Source organism: Tursiops truncatus, chromosome 8, assembly GCF_011762595.2.
Source record: "Tursiops truncatus isolate mTurTru1 chromosome 8, mTurTru1.mat.Y, whole genome shotgun sequence".
Taxonomy (NCBI): Eukaryota; Metazoa; Chordata; class Mammalia; order Artiodactyla; family Delphinidae; genus Tursiops; species Tursiops truncatus.
Genome location: NC_047041.1, coordinates 96,714,062 through 96,731,022, shown reverse-complemented (window position 1 = coordinate 96,731,022; position 16,961 = coordinate 96,714,062). Strand labels below are relative to the sequence as shown.

Here is a 16,961-nt window from a genome sequence, read left to right as displayed (position 1 = left end):
ACAGCTTCAAATTATAGGATCTGCCATTACTAGAACTGCATCCCAGAAACCCCACTCCAGCAAACAAGAAGTCAGATGGATGCTTCTAGAGATAAGTCCACCCAACTCAGCACAGCAGCAATATTCCCTATCTCTTAATCAGCATTTATCACGCCTGTAAAGGTTATCATGAGGCATGGGCACTGGACAGCCCATAACCACGAGGAGAGTAGTTTCCCAAGAAGGATCATAGTCTCTCTATGACCATGCCAAAGTCCTACCTGCAGGTCTGATGGAGAGAGGGGTTACCTGATGCCGGCGGGTGAGGGTGCCGTTGGCCATGAGCGGGTTGGCATCTTGTGGTGAGACCCGGACGCGTTCCAGTTGCGCCGAGACGTGGCGCCGTTCCTCCTCCAGCGCCCGGGTCAGCTTCTCAAACTGGGCCTCTTGTTCCTTCACAGAGGCCAAGATGCTGGCGGTCGACTCCACCTCTGAGTCGTCCATGAAGGTAAGGGGCAGAGCCGCCGCAGGGCAGGGTAAAAAGGGAAGGTGGATCACAGGGGGAGGAGGAAGGAGGGAGAAGGCCTCCCTCACTTCACACTACCGGGAAAAGGTAAGAGAGAGGAGAGAAAGAAAAGGTCACAGGTCAGAGAAGACAGATGAATTATTAATCCCAGAGCCAAAGATGCCCTCTCGTGGTTTTACTGCAGCACAGAAAGAGAGCCACCACCAAGCCTGGACCCACCACCAGTGTCTGTTCAAGCAGGATCCTTTGGCCATTACCCTCTTCAACACCCCACAAGAAATACCTATTGAAAGGAAAAGTGCAACTAGATCCAAGGGAGAATGTGCCTAGGGGCTGTAGTCATGACATGAGTTTAAAATTAGGTTATTCTCCCCTGGAAAAATTTGCTGGCATCAACTCAATGAAAGATGTAACTCCACAGTATAGACAAGCACACGCTCTCCTGCTGGGGCGAGCCACCTCTGAGATACAGGGGCAGTACAGATCTTACTTAACCTCTCCCAAATCTGAACACTGAAATTGCTGGAGTGGTGGCAAAATATACTAAATGAATATGCTAAATTAAAACGCCGGTAAGAAATGGATGCAGTAAAAAAAATTCCCACCATCAAAGGCAGGAAATAAAACTAAAGCCCTCAAATTGGATACATTTATAAAGGGATTTTCTACTTCTAAAAACTATACTACAGGGCTTCCCTGGTGGCGCAGTGGTTGAGAGTCCGCCTGCCGATGCAGGGGACACGGGTTCGTGCTCCAGTCTGGGAGGATCCCACAAGCCGCGGAGCGGCTGGGCCCGTGAGCCATGGCCGCTTAGCCTGCGCGTCCGGAGCCTGTTGCTCCGCAACGGGAGAGGCCACAACAGTGAGAGGCCCGCGTACCGCAAAAAAAAAAAAAAAAACAACACTATACTACAATATTGAGGGCAGAATGTGTGCCTTGGCTAACAGAGGCAAGAAAGCAACAGAATAAAAAAGTCTATGTGTAAAAAGGCAACATTTTCAGTGACCTTCACATCTCTTTGTGGAGTAGGAAAAGGAGCATTATATTAAATTATAAAGTTACCCCTTGAAGTAGTTCGTATTCTAACCTTCAATTAATAGCTGGAACTTCCTACATCTCTGTTATCCTGCAGAAAGCTCTAAACAGGCTACATTTTTACCTCTTTACATATTCCAACTAAGGGTAAATATCCAAGTATCTAGAGGGTTTATGTGTACCACTTCCACAATAAATGATATTCAGAAGCGAAGAGTTCCCCATACCCTATTACATAATCTGCAAGCTGGCTAGTAAGTGGAGGGGCATTGTAGTCATACTGTTGGATTTAGTAGGGTTTCTCTCTTATAAGTTGGCTATAAGAGACTTTCTGGTCAGCCCAAGATATACCACGTTGAAAGGCAGGTTTTAGAATAAACCCTCTCCCCTATTCCCCACCCTCTCCTCAACCCCTCCAGAAAAAAGGCACTTAAAAATTTTTTTTATTCTTAATAAACATATTTACATACACACCTGTTTAGAGAAGGTCGTAACTGATTGGTTTAACAGAGAACAGCCCAGTCTAGATTCAAAATATCATGGGAGAAGCATCCCAGCCACCACAGCAAGGAGGAAGCAGGAAGAAGAGAGCTGTAGAAATATTTGGAGGAAAAATAGGAATGAGAGGAAAATAAAATATACCTAATACATTAAAAAAAAAAGAGCAGCAAGGGCACGTGTTGGGGAAAAAACAATCTGGGAATGGAAGGGAGTAATTTAAAATACGACTTGGAATTGCTTAATGTGACAAATGCCCTTTGGACTTTGCTCTGTTTTCAAATACTTGGACCTTGGTCGTAGTTTTCATTAAAACCTGGATTCTACTGTCATGTCAGAGTTCCTCTACATGTATTTCTGTAGAGAACCAGGAGCAGGTCATAATATGGATATATATTCACTTACCCCCTGTTCCCAGCAACCAAATTGGGAAGGAAAAAAAAAATGGCTGTTGGAATGCCCTTCCCCCTCCTTCCCACCCCTAAGGCAGAAACCTCAGAGCCCAGTCCCAGCATGCCCACAAAGATATTGAGAAACCAATGCAATAGTCGTCGTGGGGAAGACATGTGGGGACTAGCCTAGGCTAAGCCTTTAGCTTCAGTTCCCTTTCCCACGCTCCCCAGAGCCCTACACCAAGCACAATCGCTTGGGCCTGCTCGCTTTAGAGTATATGTAGTATTCAGCAAGCAAGAGTACCCAGAGGAACTGATAAATAGGTACCCAATAAACTCCTTAATTAATTCTCCATCACCAAGACTCCTTCCAGTGGATCTAGATCTCCTTCCAGTGGATCTAAATCCAAGAATGTGGCAGTCTTTTTTCCAAAGTCCTCCTACCCAGGCTCTGGGCTCCCGCAGTCACTTATCAACTCCTGTTCTTCCTTTAGGTCCAAAGCCCATTGTCACTTTCTCAATTCCCACCCTGCACTCCAACAGGCCACTCAAAGGTCTTTAATAAGTAGCCTTATTTTTTTTGAATGTTGCTCCCTTTTCATCTCTGTTACTTCATTTGCACTTGCCCTCATCTGCTATGTACAATGACCTATGAACCTTCCACACCAAGAGGACCCGGAGCTGGGGAGATTCTTCCAGTTCTGGGTTTCAACAGGGTCTGTCTGAACTGTAGTTAGCACTCTGGCAGTCTCTGCCCTGTAATCTTCTTTGCTAATAAAAGACCAAACTACCACTACTTCAGGCATACAGTGCCAACACTCCCTGTTGCACAGAGAAACTGTCACCCTTCCATAAAATTGCCACTTTCTGCCCCCACAACTTTAGCTAATACAATACAGGGAGTTAGGAAGGGCAGTAGGGCCTCTACCCAGGGCTCTAGGTCGGGAAGCAATATCTGGAAAAACATCAGCTTCTCCCATCTTCGTGGCTTTAAAAGCTGACCACCTGGCTCTAATTTGGAGAAGAAGGCAGAAAAGTTAAGAAAAAGAAGATCAGATTCCTAGGCCTAACAGCATGGGGGAAATTTTCTGCCTGAAAGAGGGCAGAAGCAGAGCTTTGTAGGACAGAACTGGACTCAGAAGACAGGTCCAAGTCCTGGCTCTGCCACTAGCCAACAATGGCAGTAAGTCACTGCCACATTCTCATCTGTAAGATGCCAATACCACCAGCCCCGTCTAACTCAGAGTTGCTGTGAGGATCGGCTGAGAATTTAATGCTATACAAATGTGAGGTATTAAGTTGTTTCAAGAGTTAGTTTCTATCTTCCAATTACATTACTTAATAGTAATGCCTCAGCCCAAAACTATTTTGTGAACTAGTAGACGAAATTAACTGGATCAAGTGCATAACTGGGTTCTAAGGAGAGGATGAGGCTGGTTTCCCTACTCCAACACTATTTACTAGGAGGTCCCACCTAGACCAGTGTTTCTGGGACACAGGGTGCTTCTCCTAAGTGCCTGGCAGTTATCACAGAATTACACATCTGCCTACAATGAGCTCTCGATTCCCTGTGTGAGGCCTTAGCAGTTTATTACTAAGGAGAAAGGGAAGGTGAAAAGAACTAGCAATTACTGAATGTTTTACATTTACTATCCTGGCAATCCTTACAGCAACTCTAAGGAAGTTTTACTGCAAATGAGAAAACAGGCTATAGGTGTAGAAATTACCCAAGGTCTCAGTTAATAGCAAATTTTGAACTTAAGTCCAATATAAAATGGACAGTCCAGCACCTCTCTCTTACAACTCTTAAGAGCTTTCTACCCAAACATCACAGGAAAAAGGGAAAAGAAAAAATTTCCATTTATCTTTAGGTTAAAGGGTTATCCATAATGTCTACAAATAAGAAATAAGTGGGAGAAAAGAAGTAAATGGGAGGAAAAAGAAAGCATATGTGGGGGAAGAGAACGAAGCAGTTAGGCAAGATATATAGTACCCCACCTCACAACTCAGAGACTTGAGAGTCTTCTCCATGCCAAACATACACATCATAAGAAAATTATACTATAGACCAGAATCTGCAAACCATTAACTGATGTTGGCAGTTAGAATCAGGGAAGCCTTGAGACTACAGGCCAACGTCTTTACAGGCTGGCCACTTACTATGGATTACACTTGTCCTCACTTAAAAAAAGTTCATCGGGAATTTCCTGGTGGTCCAGTGGTTAGGACTTGGGGCTTTCACTGTCGTGATCCCGGGTTCAATCCCTGGTCAGGGAACCAAGATCCTGCAAGCCAAGCTGCACAGCCAAAAAATAAAAAAAGATCATCAAGGAATTGCCAGGGTGAGGGAGAGGAGCAAAGTGAACAAGTGAACCTTGCAATTCCCCAACAGTAGATTTTCTCAGAGTAACTGGTTTTACTCTTTTTTTAAAAAAAATAAATTTATTTTATTTATTTTTTTATTTTTGGCTGCATTTGGGTCTTCGTTGCTATGTGCAGGCTTTCTCTAGTTGCGGTGAGCAGGGGCTACTCTTCGCTGCGGTGCACGGGCTTCTCGTTGCGGGGGCTTCTCCTGTTGCAGAGCATGGGCTCCAGTAGTTGCGGCGTACAGGCTTCAGTAGCTGCGGCGTGTGGGCTTCAGTAGTTGTGGCACGAGGGCTCGGTAGCTGTGGCTCACAGGCTCTAGAGCGCAGGCTCAGTAGCTGTGGCACATGGGCTTAGTTGCTCCACGGCATGTGGGATCTTCCCGGACCAGGGATCGAACCTGTGTCCCCTGCATTGGCAGGAGGACTCTTAACCACTGCGCCACCAGGGAAGCCCTGGTTTTACTCTTAACAAGCCATAGGTCCTATAGACCTACGAGTCTACAACAAGGCTCCCACATTCAAGCAATGACAACAGTAAACATTCAATCTCTTCTGTAAGAATTCTGAACCAGAAGAAGTTGAATTAAATCAAATACCCAGAAAGACCAAACAGTCTGACAATGCCAACCAGGTAAAAGAGGAAAAGAAGAAAGTCACTTGCCAATAGCACAGTCCCCACAATGACTTGTTCTACTGTAAATTGGCCATAGAAATATAATTTGAAATTTTAATTTTTAGAGGTTAAGAACATAAACTTTGGAATCACACTGACTGCGTTCAAATCCCAGCTCCATTGCTTCTTAGCTATATGACTTTGGGCAAATCTCTCTAATCCTCAGGTTTCTTTTCTGTAAAATGGGAAAAATAAAATACACAGGGTGGTTGTGATGATTAAACGAGACAATCCATGGAAAGTACTTAGAAAATGTCTTGACGCACAGAAAGCTACTGCTACCAATACAATACTATTACAAACAGTTAACACAAGAGACTAGAGTTTTGGTCGTGTTGTTAGGGCTTTTGAATAAACCACACGTCTCCACATGTTCCCCTCTCCCACTTACTGTAGCTCTGTAAACTACAGGAATCCTTCACACTCTTAAAGGGAAAAAAAAAAAAAAACTAAACTCCAGGCCAGGGGTCAAAAGACCCGGAGTTCAAGTCCTGGCTCTGCCGAAAACAAATTGTGAGACCTTGGAGAAGTTATAAATAACCCCTGTAAGTTTTACTTTTTATTACTTTTCAGAGTTTAGCTTTAATGGGCTAATATATGTAAAACTACAGGCTGGGTAACTCTGAACGTGTCTGCCGCCTCCATGCACTTCAGAGAAGTATATCCAAAGAGATGAGCAGGATCAGGCATAGAGGCCTCTGCGGAAAGCAGAAAAGTTACGTGTCTTCAGATGGAGAACTCTAAACCCCGAAAAATAGTCTTTGGGTTCTTAGGAAAGAAGTGTTATCTTCTGTAGAGCCAGGTCCAAACGCAGCCCTCTTCACTTCTTCCTATTTCTCCATTATGAAATCAAAACCAATTTTGATTATCAGAAAGTTTTTTTGATTATCAGAAAGTTATCCCTTCCCTCTAAATGCAATGATAAGCAAAATTCCTCTTCTACATCACCCTAGGGATTTCAAACTGCTTTTTTAAAAAGCACACTGAGCCTTCTATTAAAGAATACCAATCAATAAAATATAGCACCTGTAACACTACAGAACTGTATTACATAACATTCAAACCAAAAAAGGTAGGTCTTCCAAACACCGAAAAGGCATTCATTTGCGTTAACTGGCATTTGCCGCAAGTTCAAAGCAATTAATGCTGTTCAACCACAAACAGAGAAAATTGGCACCTTATTTTTAAATCAAAAGGAATGTGTTTTGTCAATAGTTTTTCTATGGCTTCTTATCACAGAGTGCTTATACCAAAGTCCAAAGTCTTAGTACTCCACCCACCACTTGAAGTTCCACCATCCAAAGCTTAGAACAATTCAAAGCTCAGTCAGAACAACTCTCATATTTCTCCCTGCTGGAAAAACTCACTCCCACACTAACCCCAAGTCTCTGAACGTGACTTGCAATAAGATGGAGAAAGGACTCTGCTCACTTCACAGTCTCATGTCAACTGGGCACTTCTCAGAATTACAAAACTTGACATTCCAGAAATGGCATTGTCTTAGGTGTTTAGCAGTTTCTGTGCTTCCCTGGGGATCTGCTTTATGATAGGCTCAGCTTCTCCACTTAAGAGCACTCAAAAGGCTGACTGAAGGAGTCTCAGTTTTACAAGGAAGGACTAGGTCTCACTGTGTCCAACACAAATCTGATGAATTAAGGGAGTCTCCGGCAAATCACCCTCCTCTTAGGAAGGAGTGATCATTCTATCTCATTGGAGTTTCAGAGAAAAAAGGGAAAATAAATATATGAAAGGATTTTTTTTTTTAAAGAAATACTTGTTACAAGGCGGCTGAGCTAGCAATCTCTATAGGTCACTAGGACACCGTAAACATTCTAGTTACCTGTTAGGATTTAAAGTTTTTACTGTGACTTTAAAAGGAAAAAAAAAAAAATCACCTCCACCGTCTTGACCCTAAATTCAGAAACCAGATGGAACATTCTTCTTGCTCTCTTTTCCCCTCCCAAGTATTCTGGGAACCCCCCAAACCATAAGATACTAAAATGTCTAAATGCTAGACTGGCTTTGAAGCAAAGGAAGGGTGTGGCTCTCAGCTCCTGAGGGGGCCCAGGACCGAAAGGGTATGGAAAGAAACAAAACCTGCTTCTCTCTGGAGAGTGTATGACACACACACAGGACTGGTCTAACAAGCCCTTCTGATCTCTCAGGCCAGGCCACCTCCTTCTCCTCCCCCACCACCCACGTGCCTCTCCAAGGCCTTCCACTGGGACAGATAACACTGAATTTTCTCTCAATCCTGAGCCTCTGAGACACATCAAGTTACTTACCTGTATCCCTGTTGCAACCCTGCCAAAGGCACCTCACGCAGCCTTATAAGGAGAAAGCAGAGCTTTAGGGAGAGGCCAATAAGGAAACAAAGATAAGAAGGAGGGGCAAAAAACAGAGGGAGGTGTCAGACTGGAGGAAGGGGAGAGGCCAAATGCCTTTCTCCATTCTACAAAAGAAGGGGAAAAGAGAGGAGGTCAGGTATACAATGGGAAATTAGAAAAAGTCTAGTCAAAATGGAACAGTAGTGTTTAACTCCTGTCATAAAAGAGAAATCCTAAAATTAACTAGGACACCTTACACTCTTCCCTACCCTAGGCTAGAAGGAAAAAATTCATGGAAAAAAAGCTTAACCTTAAGGTTTACTAGAGGCCACCCAACTGTCTGAGCTCACAGTCCTTTTTTAAAGTGGCAGCTTCTCACCAAACCTCCTAACTTTCTATCCCTGGCATTCCCACCATCTCTCTGCCCATCATTTGAAGATGACTTGGAAAAGCTGAAAGCATGTAACTAAATCATAGTTACAGTCCAGCTTCCTAAGAAAGCCCTGAGCCCTGAAGAGAGCAACAAGACACCCCTTCCATTAGGTTTAGAGTATGCCTCCCTTTTGAGACAAGCAAGAGAGAGAAGGTGTGAGTCTATGAAGAAATCATAGGAAATATGAAGGTCCTATTTCAGCTCAGGGCAGATAGCTGAAGGAAATGTTTCTCCCTATCTAAAAGAAGAAAATCTGACCTTACAGGGGGAGAGAAGTTGTGAGTCATTAATTACTGACCTCCCCCTATAAATTTTCACAGATACTCTTCCCAACAACCTCTGAGGTAATGTTGGCCCCTTTTATAGATGAGTAAACTGTGCATCAGAAGTACTGGCTTCCCTGGTGGCACAGTGGTTAAGAATCCACCTGCCAATGCAGGGGACACAGGTTCAAGCCCTGGTCCGGGAAGATCCCACATGCCGCGGAGCAACTAAGCCTGCGCGCCACAACTACTGAGCCTGCGCTCTAGAGCCCACAAGCCACAACTGCTGAGCCCGCGTGCCACAACTAATGAAGCCCCTGTTCGTAGAGCCAGTGCTCTGCAACAAGAGAAGCCACTGCAATGAGAAGCCCGCGTGCCGCAACTAGAGAAAGCCCGTGTGCAGCAACAAAGACCCAATGCAGCCAAAAATAAATTAATTAAATTTAATTAATTTTTAAAAAAGTATTCACAAAAAAAAAAAAAGTATTCACTATCCCGCTCAAGGTCATCATATAACTAGTAAGTGGTAGAAACGCATCTCTTCTACTCCAAGTCCATGTTCCTTCTCCTTGATAGAGTGAAATGAGTATGAACTTTCTACGCTTCCTGTGGTTAAAAGTCATTCTAACTCAAATAGAGAAGGTGACCAAAAGTAAACTTTGGGGGGGAGGGGTGGAGGGGAGTGAGAAAGGATGAGGTGGAAGCACCTAGACCTTTGGGTATTGCCTTCATTCTAAAGAGCAAGACCTCACTCAATTCTGGAGAAGAACAGCCAGAACTGAGAAATACCTTAGATTTCCCATTTTAAAAGGAAAAAGAACTCAGGAGAAAAGGTGAGAGGAGCAAAAGTAATGGTATTACTTGGTACACAATCACCTACTTTTCCACTGACTGGCCCGCTATAGAAATCTGACTACTTGCCACATTCTCTAATCACAGCTCAAGAAAGAAATCTAATCACAAACATCCCTACTCTCATTTTTAACGTGACATCTCACTAAACCAAAAGCAAAGATCAGATCAGAGGTGGGGTGGGAAACAGAAGGAACTAGAAGCAGGGAAGACTGTGCTAGCCAGCATCAGAACAGAGGGGAGGGATTGTTCTAGCGGTATGTTAGCAATCTGCCTCTAGGGCAGCTGTCCTCCTGGGTAATCAAAGGCCGGCTTGTGCGTGTGCTCAGGGACTAGCCAGCCTGGCAAGAAGCTGAGGACTCAGCCACCCAATCCACAAAGTGAGAAGAGATGCCTGTTTCGCAGCTGGAATGGAGGGCAGGGAAAACACAAAACAAGAGGAAAAGGCGGCGGGAGGGGGTGGGGGGCGGCGGGCGGGGACAGAGAATGTTACAGGTGCTATTTCAGTCTAGACAGAGGAGAAAAAAAAAATCCTAGGAAACTACCAACCATTCCCTAGTTAAGCGCAAACAGAGAATTGCCAGTACCTCTCAATACTAAAATAAAAAATGGGTAGGTTTCTCCAGCTCTGTATGTAGTAAGATGTCAACTGGAAGGATGAGACCTAAAATGTAGGGGCCCGGCATTGCCTGGTTCTCTCTATTCCTTTCAGACTCAACAAGGTATCTGCAATATACACAGGGAATAAACATAATACAAATAAACATCTATCTCCTTCTAAAATTCCTTTCTTAATTAAATCCTAGAGATCTGTAAATAATAGTAGCACACATAAAAGTCAGTGAGAGCCCCAATACTACGAGATCGAAGCCATTTATATAACTCAAGTGCTAAAACGCAAGAGGCCACAGTCAGAATTCACACTCCCTAATCCCTCGGAGTAGCTAGATGCTCTGAGACCCATTAGACACACAAAGGCTGCTCTCTTCTCAGTAGAGCCCTGTAGCAGGGCTGCTCTCCAGGGACAAAGAGATTTCACAGGAGAACCACAAAGACATCGCCCCTCTCCATTCCCCCACTCCCAGCTTTCTCACTTCCTGTCACAGTAGCACCAGACCACAGTCTCCCAGAAACAAACAAATACAAAGTGCTGGATTCTGGGCTTCAAGCCAACTGCATTCCAGGGCATCCTGTCTACCAATCACCAGCCAGAGCTCCCACTTTGCCCTGCTCAATTCCTTATCATGTTCAGGGAAAACAACCCTCCTCCCCGACCCAAGCCAACACTACACAGGACAAAGCTCAGGCCTTTAAGAATCATCAGAAAGATACTGTGTGAAGATCTAAGGGTTCAGAGGGGCTGAGGGGATTTTCAACATTCCCGCTTAGCTAGTTTCTTCACTTTGGGGGCCGCGGATCTTAAAACTGGTGTTATACTCAGCTCAGCTACGTGCGATACATCTCATAGAAAGCTTCATCGTGGCAATCTGATAACCAACCTGAATTCAGTCAATGGAATATTCCCACCTGGAAAAACTACTTCAGGACACATCCTCTGTCAACTTCTCTATCACCCATTTCTACTGTTTTCAAAGTCTTTCAAACTCTTTTCCCCACAAGCATAAAGCTGATTTTTTAAGAGGCCCCAAACAGAACAAACAAAGGCAGCAGACTCCACCCTACGAAGAGGCAGAATAGGTATCAGCAGATGCTAGGAGCAAAGTTATCTACTTCCCTAGGGAATGAAAGGAGGCCCAGTAGGAATTGCACAGTAGTTCTTGCAGCAAAAAAAAGTCAACACAACAAACAGCTTTTCCCGCTCACTACTCCCCCTGGAGTGGATCAGGGGCTGTAGACTTGGAACCTCATCAGAAAAGAAAGCCTCCCTTCCTAGTAAGGGTCCGCAGCTGACACCAAGAATGGGATAAATGATACATTTTTCTGCTATCTTAAACAAGCCCACTGGACGTCAGCTCTAAACTTCAGAAGCAAAGATGCAGATAGAAGTCAAGCTCTATTTAGCCAAAGACTCTTGAAATCCAAAACAACACTCTTTGCCCCCAGGGCTCAATTCTTGCATAAAGCGTAGTATAAGGCTCAGCACAGAGTTCTCAAACCAGAGGGACATTCCAGGCAACTAACTAGTAATACACTATCATTTCTCATCTTTTCTCCTCCCTTTCTCCTACACTCCTTTCCCCTTCTTCTTGGATCTGCTAGAAGTACTCCATGCAGAAGCCTGATTCGGATAGTACATGCTGATGCAAAAGGAGATAAGTCTAAAACAGCACAATTAGAAGGAATTAGTCCATATCTGGCTATGATATAACCAGATGAAAGGAAGTGGGGCAGGTATATACACAATAGTCAGCCATTCTAGAACGGGATAGAAAAAAGAATATTGAGCAACACTACATTTTAGAACAGAACTTAACAGCAGGTCCTAGCCACTGCAAACTCTATCACTGAAGTACACACACAAAAAAGTTAGAGATCGCTTACCTAGCACTAAATCGGACTAACTCCCTTTTTCACTCAAGAATAATTTTAAAAATTAGTTACAATTGTTGGTATTCTTATCCAATTCTCCCTTATTCATAGCCCAGGCCAAATAAATCAGTCAATTAAGTACTACTGTGTGAGATGGTTATATAAAAAGCAGATAAAAATAGTAGAGTAGAAGAGTTTTCTGAGATACTTAAAAAAAAAAAAAAAAGAGGGTTATAAAAGACACACCCCAGACAGAACTGGACACATCCGTATCAATGCTGCTACTGCTACTCCAAAAGGATGCTCCGCAGGTTCTCTGCCTCAAACTGAGTAGGTGAGACAAACTGCACGCTGACTCAGAAATATAGAAACCCACGATGGGAAGGAGGGAAGGAGACCAGTATAGCCAACTGATCGCAATTCAGCACAACTTCTTCAAAAGTCCTGGTCTACTTGTATCTCTGGCTGTTTGCAGACATTTAGAAAACCCAACCAAAGGAATAACAAATGGGTAAGGAGAAAGTCAATGGAAGGGCCCAAGACTTAAGCTGAATACTCAATGGTTGGAAAAGTATGAATTTGTTTTGCTATATAACTTCCCACGTACCCCCTTTCTCTCCAAGTCAGGCCCAAAGCTGAAAGAACTGGAGGGGAGGCAGAGAAAAGAATGTGATTGGGAAAAGGTTTTGCTGCATTCCAAGTAGCCAGCATCCCACATAGCATTAAGAGTGCCCAAGAATCCAATCCCACTACTGCGAGTTGCTAGGACTCTGCTAACACACATCCAATTCCTCTACCACCCTCCCCCTAAGCACCCTGAAAAGCAGCATAATTGAGATAGCTTGATGAAGGCGCCAGCTGTTTCCACCACTCTCCCTCCCCCCAACCCCAGAGACCACAGTTCAAACTCACATCAAACACGTAATACAATTGGCCAGTAGGAAGGAGAAGCCAGAACTAAAATAGCAGGAAGAGTGCCAACTGGCCCCACTTAGAAGGAATGCTTTCTTGGCTCAATTTAAAATAAGAAACTTTTGTCATCCACTCCCCTCTGCCCAATTATGTTCTCCTTTCCACAACCTACCCCTCAGTGTCAAATGGATTGCAGTTTCTTCCCTACAACTCCTTGATCTATTTTCAAATGTCAGGGAATACAGGGGAGGTATAAGGTTGAATGTAAAATAATGTCTGGGAGATTGGAAGCCTTCCTGGACTGCAACAGCCAAACCTAGCACAGGACTATCACATAAGGGCAAGTAGACAGGAGCCCACAGAGCACCCATCACCATGTTACAAGCAAGGAAAGAAGGGAGCAAATGCTTGTGCTACTGAACATTGATGATAGCCCTATTTCCCATGGAACGAACAGCCAGCTGAAGTAGTAATGTGATCAGCCCCTCCCCCACCCATATTCTAAGTTGACCAGCATTAGCCAAGGAGGAAGGGAAGGAAGCCAGCACTTCCTTTTCAGACAGGAAGTAACATTGGCCCTTCCTGTCGAGTTTTAAACAAATTGTCCAGCTGAGTTTCAATGTTAACATCCTCTCCTGAATTTGTTCCACAATTTCAAAATGGAGAGGGGAAATGGAGATATGGTCTAAAAGTTTCCCTTCCCCCTAAGAGGCAAGTCCTCAATTCCATACTAAGTGCTGGCAGAATCCCCAAATCAGGCAGTGGCATCTGTAATTCCAAAATAATACGGGATACAGAGGTAGAAAACTTCAAATTAGCCACCTTCTTACCGTGTCTACTACCATGAACTATTCTTCTCTACTTCTTATACTAAGTAAATAACCACCCATCTGAGAAATCATATAGATATGTAGCTTAACTCAAATGTTCAGATCTTGTGGTCCTCAAGCCTAAGTGATCAGAATCACCTGGGAAGCTTTTTTAAAAATACAATCTCCCAAATCTACCTCCCCAACCCTCATACCTCAATTTCTGGAGGGAATGCCTCAGAATTCATGTTTGCAAAAAGCCCTCAAAGTGATTCTGAGAGTCAGCTACTGGGAACCACCGTAGTGGCCTATCCCTGACAACCTTCTGACCACCACATTCCTCTCCCAAAAAAGCATTAGTTATAAAATAAATTATTTGGACCTGCTTTACTATTCAGCAGACAGCTCATTGTTCAGTCTGGATTTGAAAGCATGGATTTAAATATATAAATGGCCAGAATGACACAATCCTAAATGCTATATTCTAGACTCAGAACCTAAAAGGAAGAACTGTCTCACTTTGGAATCCTGAGTTGCTACAGTGGTGGACATCCCTATTTACACTGCAGATTGGACAACCCCAATTTTTTTTTTTAATTTAACATACAGAGCTAGAATTTTTATTTAATAATATGAAAATCCAACCAAATCTTATTAAATATTTTTATAAAAATGAAACCATACACAATTCTAGGATTCAATGTTCATCTAGTTGCCAATATAATAATTTCATACTGCATGCATGTTGTCACATATGTACATATTTAAGAGTAATACGAGTTATTAATAATCTAAAATGTGCCACCATGTAACCTGCAACTGTTGTGAAGACAATGTACCAATTTGTAAACCCAGTTATTTTTTAAATGACTCAGTTTAACTTTCCTCCAAGGAACAAAGAGCTGTGCCACATTTTCAAAGACTGTTCCACATTCCATCCCCAAAGAAGTCCGAAGTCCTAAATCTAGCATTCAAGACCCTAGATAATTTTAGCCCAGTTGACAATAGAAGTAACCAGAAACTCTGGATTCAAGTGTTACCTCTGACACTTATCCAAGTCACTAACTTCTGGTTTGAGTAAGGGCAAGTGAGTAGCAAGATGTTTTTAGAAGAGGCATAAAGAGAAATATTTCCACAAAGAAGCATGTCACTGAAGACTTAGGAAAGAAGAATGGCATGGCAAGACATACTTTCAAGACAACTACAAACATCTATAAATGCTGAAGTAATATACATCAAGCAGTTATTAAAGCAACTTCAAAATTTGGGGGAACCTGATTGCCTAGAGTACTTCCTGCAAGATGATATACAGTTACCTGACCAAAGAGGAAGCAGATGGAAGGGGCAAAAATGTTTCCTGATTGAGGTCATGGCCCAAGGATGATATTATGTAACAGAATGACAACTAGATAGTTATAATTAAAAAGAAGAATAGAGGGTAACCAGGTCAAGTTCTAGGGCTAAACTCCTAACAGAGAGAGACAGAGAAATTCTTTCACTGAAGGACAGGCTAGCTAAACCAGAAATCTTGAGAGGGAAAGTAAGAATGGGTGATTCAAGACACAGCTACTCTGGTAATCAAATATCCTTTTACTTTCCATTATGGGGTTGCCACAGAACATCAATCACTAAACAGTTGGTGCTTCTTCTTCAATCCCACCAAAGCCAACCAGGCCAAGTGGTTCAGCAACACGCTTTAACAACCATTACTGCTTAAACACACATATAGAAAGGGAAAAGAGACATACGGTTAGTTATCAGGACTGATCACGTCCCCTGATGTGCCAGACAGAAATGTGGATACGGTGACCTATAAAATGGTACCTGAAGCCATTTAATTCCAATGATTAGGGCTGCGGGGAAGCAGGAGCTTTTTGGTCTAAATGAGCAAAACGAAAAGCAGCAGATAAGCGGGGTAGGCATAATATTTGGTCATAAACCAAATCAACAAATGTACTCAAAAGGAAACTCAATGTACTCAAAAAGAAGGCTGTCACTTCTACTATTCATAGAAATTTGAACCTGTAGATAAGAAGGTAGAGAAATAGATTTCTCTAGGGAAGAAAATTTTGATCTCCCATCCCAAACACATACAAGCTTATTCTAAGTAGCTGCCTTACTTTTATCATTCTCCAAGACAAGCGTCATCAACCTATGCAAATTCTGCTACTTTGCAAATTATGTGCTGACTATACTCACATGCAACTTCTACAATGGGACGAAGATGGAGGCTGGGCCAGGTGTTCCTTCAACTCCTTACAAAGCCTACACAAAAAATCGTTAACAGCTGTTGTCTCTGGGGTCTGAAGCGAGGAGACTTTTCTTGGTACCGTATAGTGCAGGAGGAGGTCCTACACTGTGTCCCCCCTTATCTCCAACACACACCCACTGGACCTCTCTGAACACATATACTGCCCCCATCTCTCTTGCTTGCTGGTAACAAAAAAGCCTCAGGGCCTCTGCACTCTGTACCCATATCTATAGGACTTCAATCTCTAATTTCTTAAGTCTCTTTCAAACATACCTTGTAAGTGAGGCCCTCCCTGACCACTCTGTATTAAACAACCTCACTTCCACCCCTGCACTTCTTATTCACCACCCTACATATTCTGCTTTATTTTTTTCTCAACAGTGTTATCACACTCTGACTTACTATATATTTACTTGCTTACTTAATATCTATCTCTTCCAACTAGAATGTAAGCTCTGTGAGGTCTATTTGGTGCATAGCAGGCTCTCAAATTTCTTTTGAATGAATGAATGAAGATGTTTTACTTTTTTAATGAAAACAAAAAGTTAAAGTTTAGAAAAATAAATCAGTATTATTTCATTTTTCTTTCTACACATTTTTTCTAACTGTGACCTTAGGCCCATCAATTGGGGTCTCCAGTAGCCTTACCTGCAGATTTGGCTGACCTTCAGCGGGGTAGACATTCAAATGGCCAATTCTGCCCTGGTTTACAAAGTAGTCAACAGAGAAGAGAAGAACAGAGAGGTTACAGTACTTCCCCCATTCCAACAAAGAAACAATGGAAAGAAATCAGATTGGCACCAATTTCTCCTTTAAAATAGACCACTCTATTTTTAAAAGTGTACTGAATATACACCAGCTACTTTATTTCAATGAGATTTACTTCACTTGCAATGAAATGGGAACTGTAGGTGCCTTGACAAAAGTACCGAGAAGTTGACTTAATTTCTACCACAATGCCTTATAACCTCAACCACCAGAATATATTTTGGTTTTTCAAATGTAAGCTCCCTAAAACAAAAACCTTTTCACTCCACAAAGAGACCTCTCAATATGAGACCACATTCCAATACAGAACATGGGAAGCACACACAAAATTGACAATGTACTTTGGGAAAACTAAGTATCTTTTGCTCTACTGTCAACTGAACCAAA

General features: G+C 42.9%; 1 protein-coding gene across 11 annotated transcripts in view; it reads right to left on the bottom strand.

Moving 5' to 3' along the window:
- Window positions 1-16,961, bottom strand: part of CTNND1 (catenin delta 1) — a 52,493-nt gene that overhangs the window by 21,998 nt on the left and 13,534 nt on the right. For 5 of the 11 annotated variants that reach the window (XM_073808977.1, XM_073808978.1, XM_019947864.3 and 2 more), the window contains exon 1: window positions 289-579. The exons of 2 other annotated variants lie outside the window; for them this stretch is intronic. In XM_073808977.1, coding sequence (XP_073665078.1) covers window positions 289-483 — 195 coding nt within the window. In that variant the 5' untranslated portion in view covers window positions 484-579. Of the gene's footprint in view, window positions 1-288; window positions 580-2,014; window positions 2,132-16,454; window positions 16,471-16,961 lie in introns of those variants that run through there. 4 more of the 11 variants (XM_073808981.1, XM_019947865.3, XM_073808982.1 and 1 more) reach the window with 3 other exon arrangements.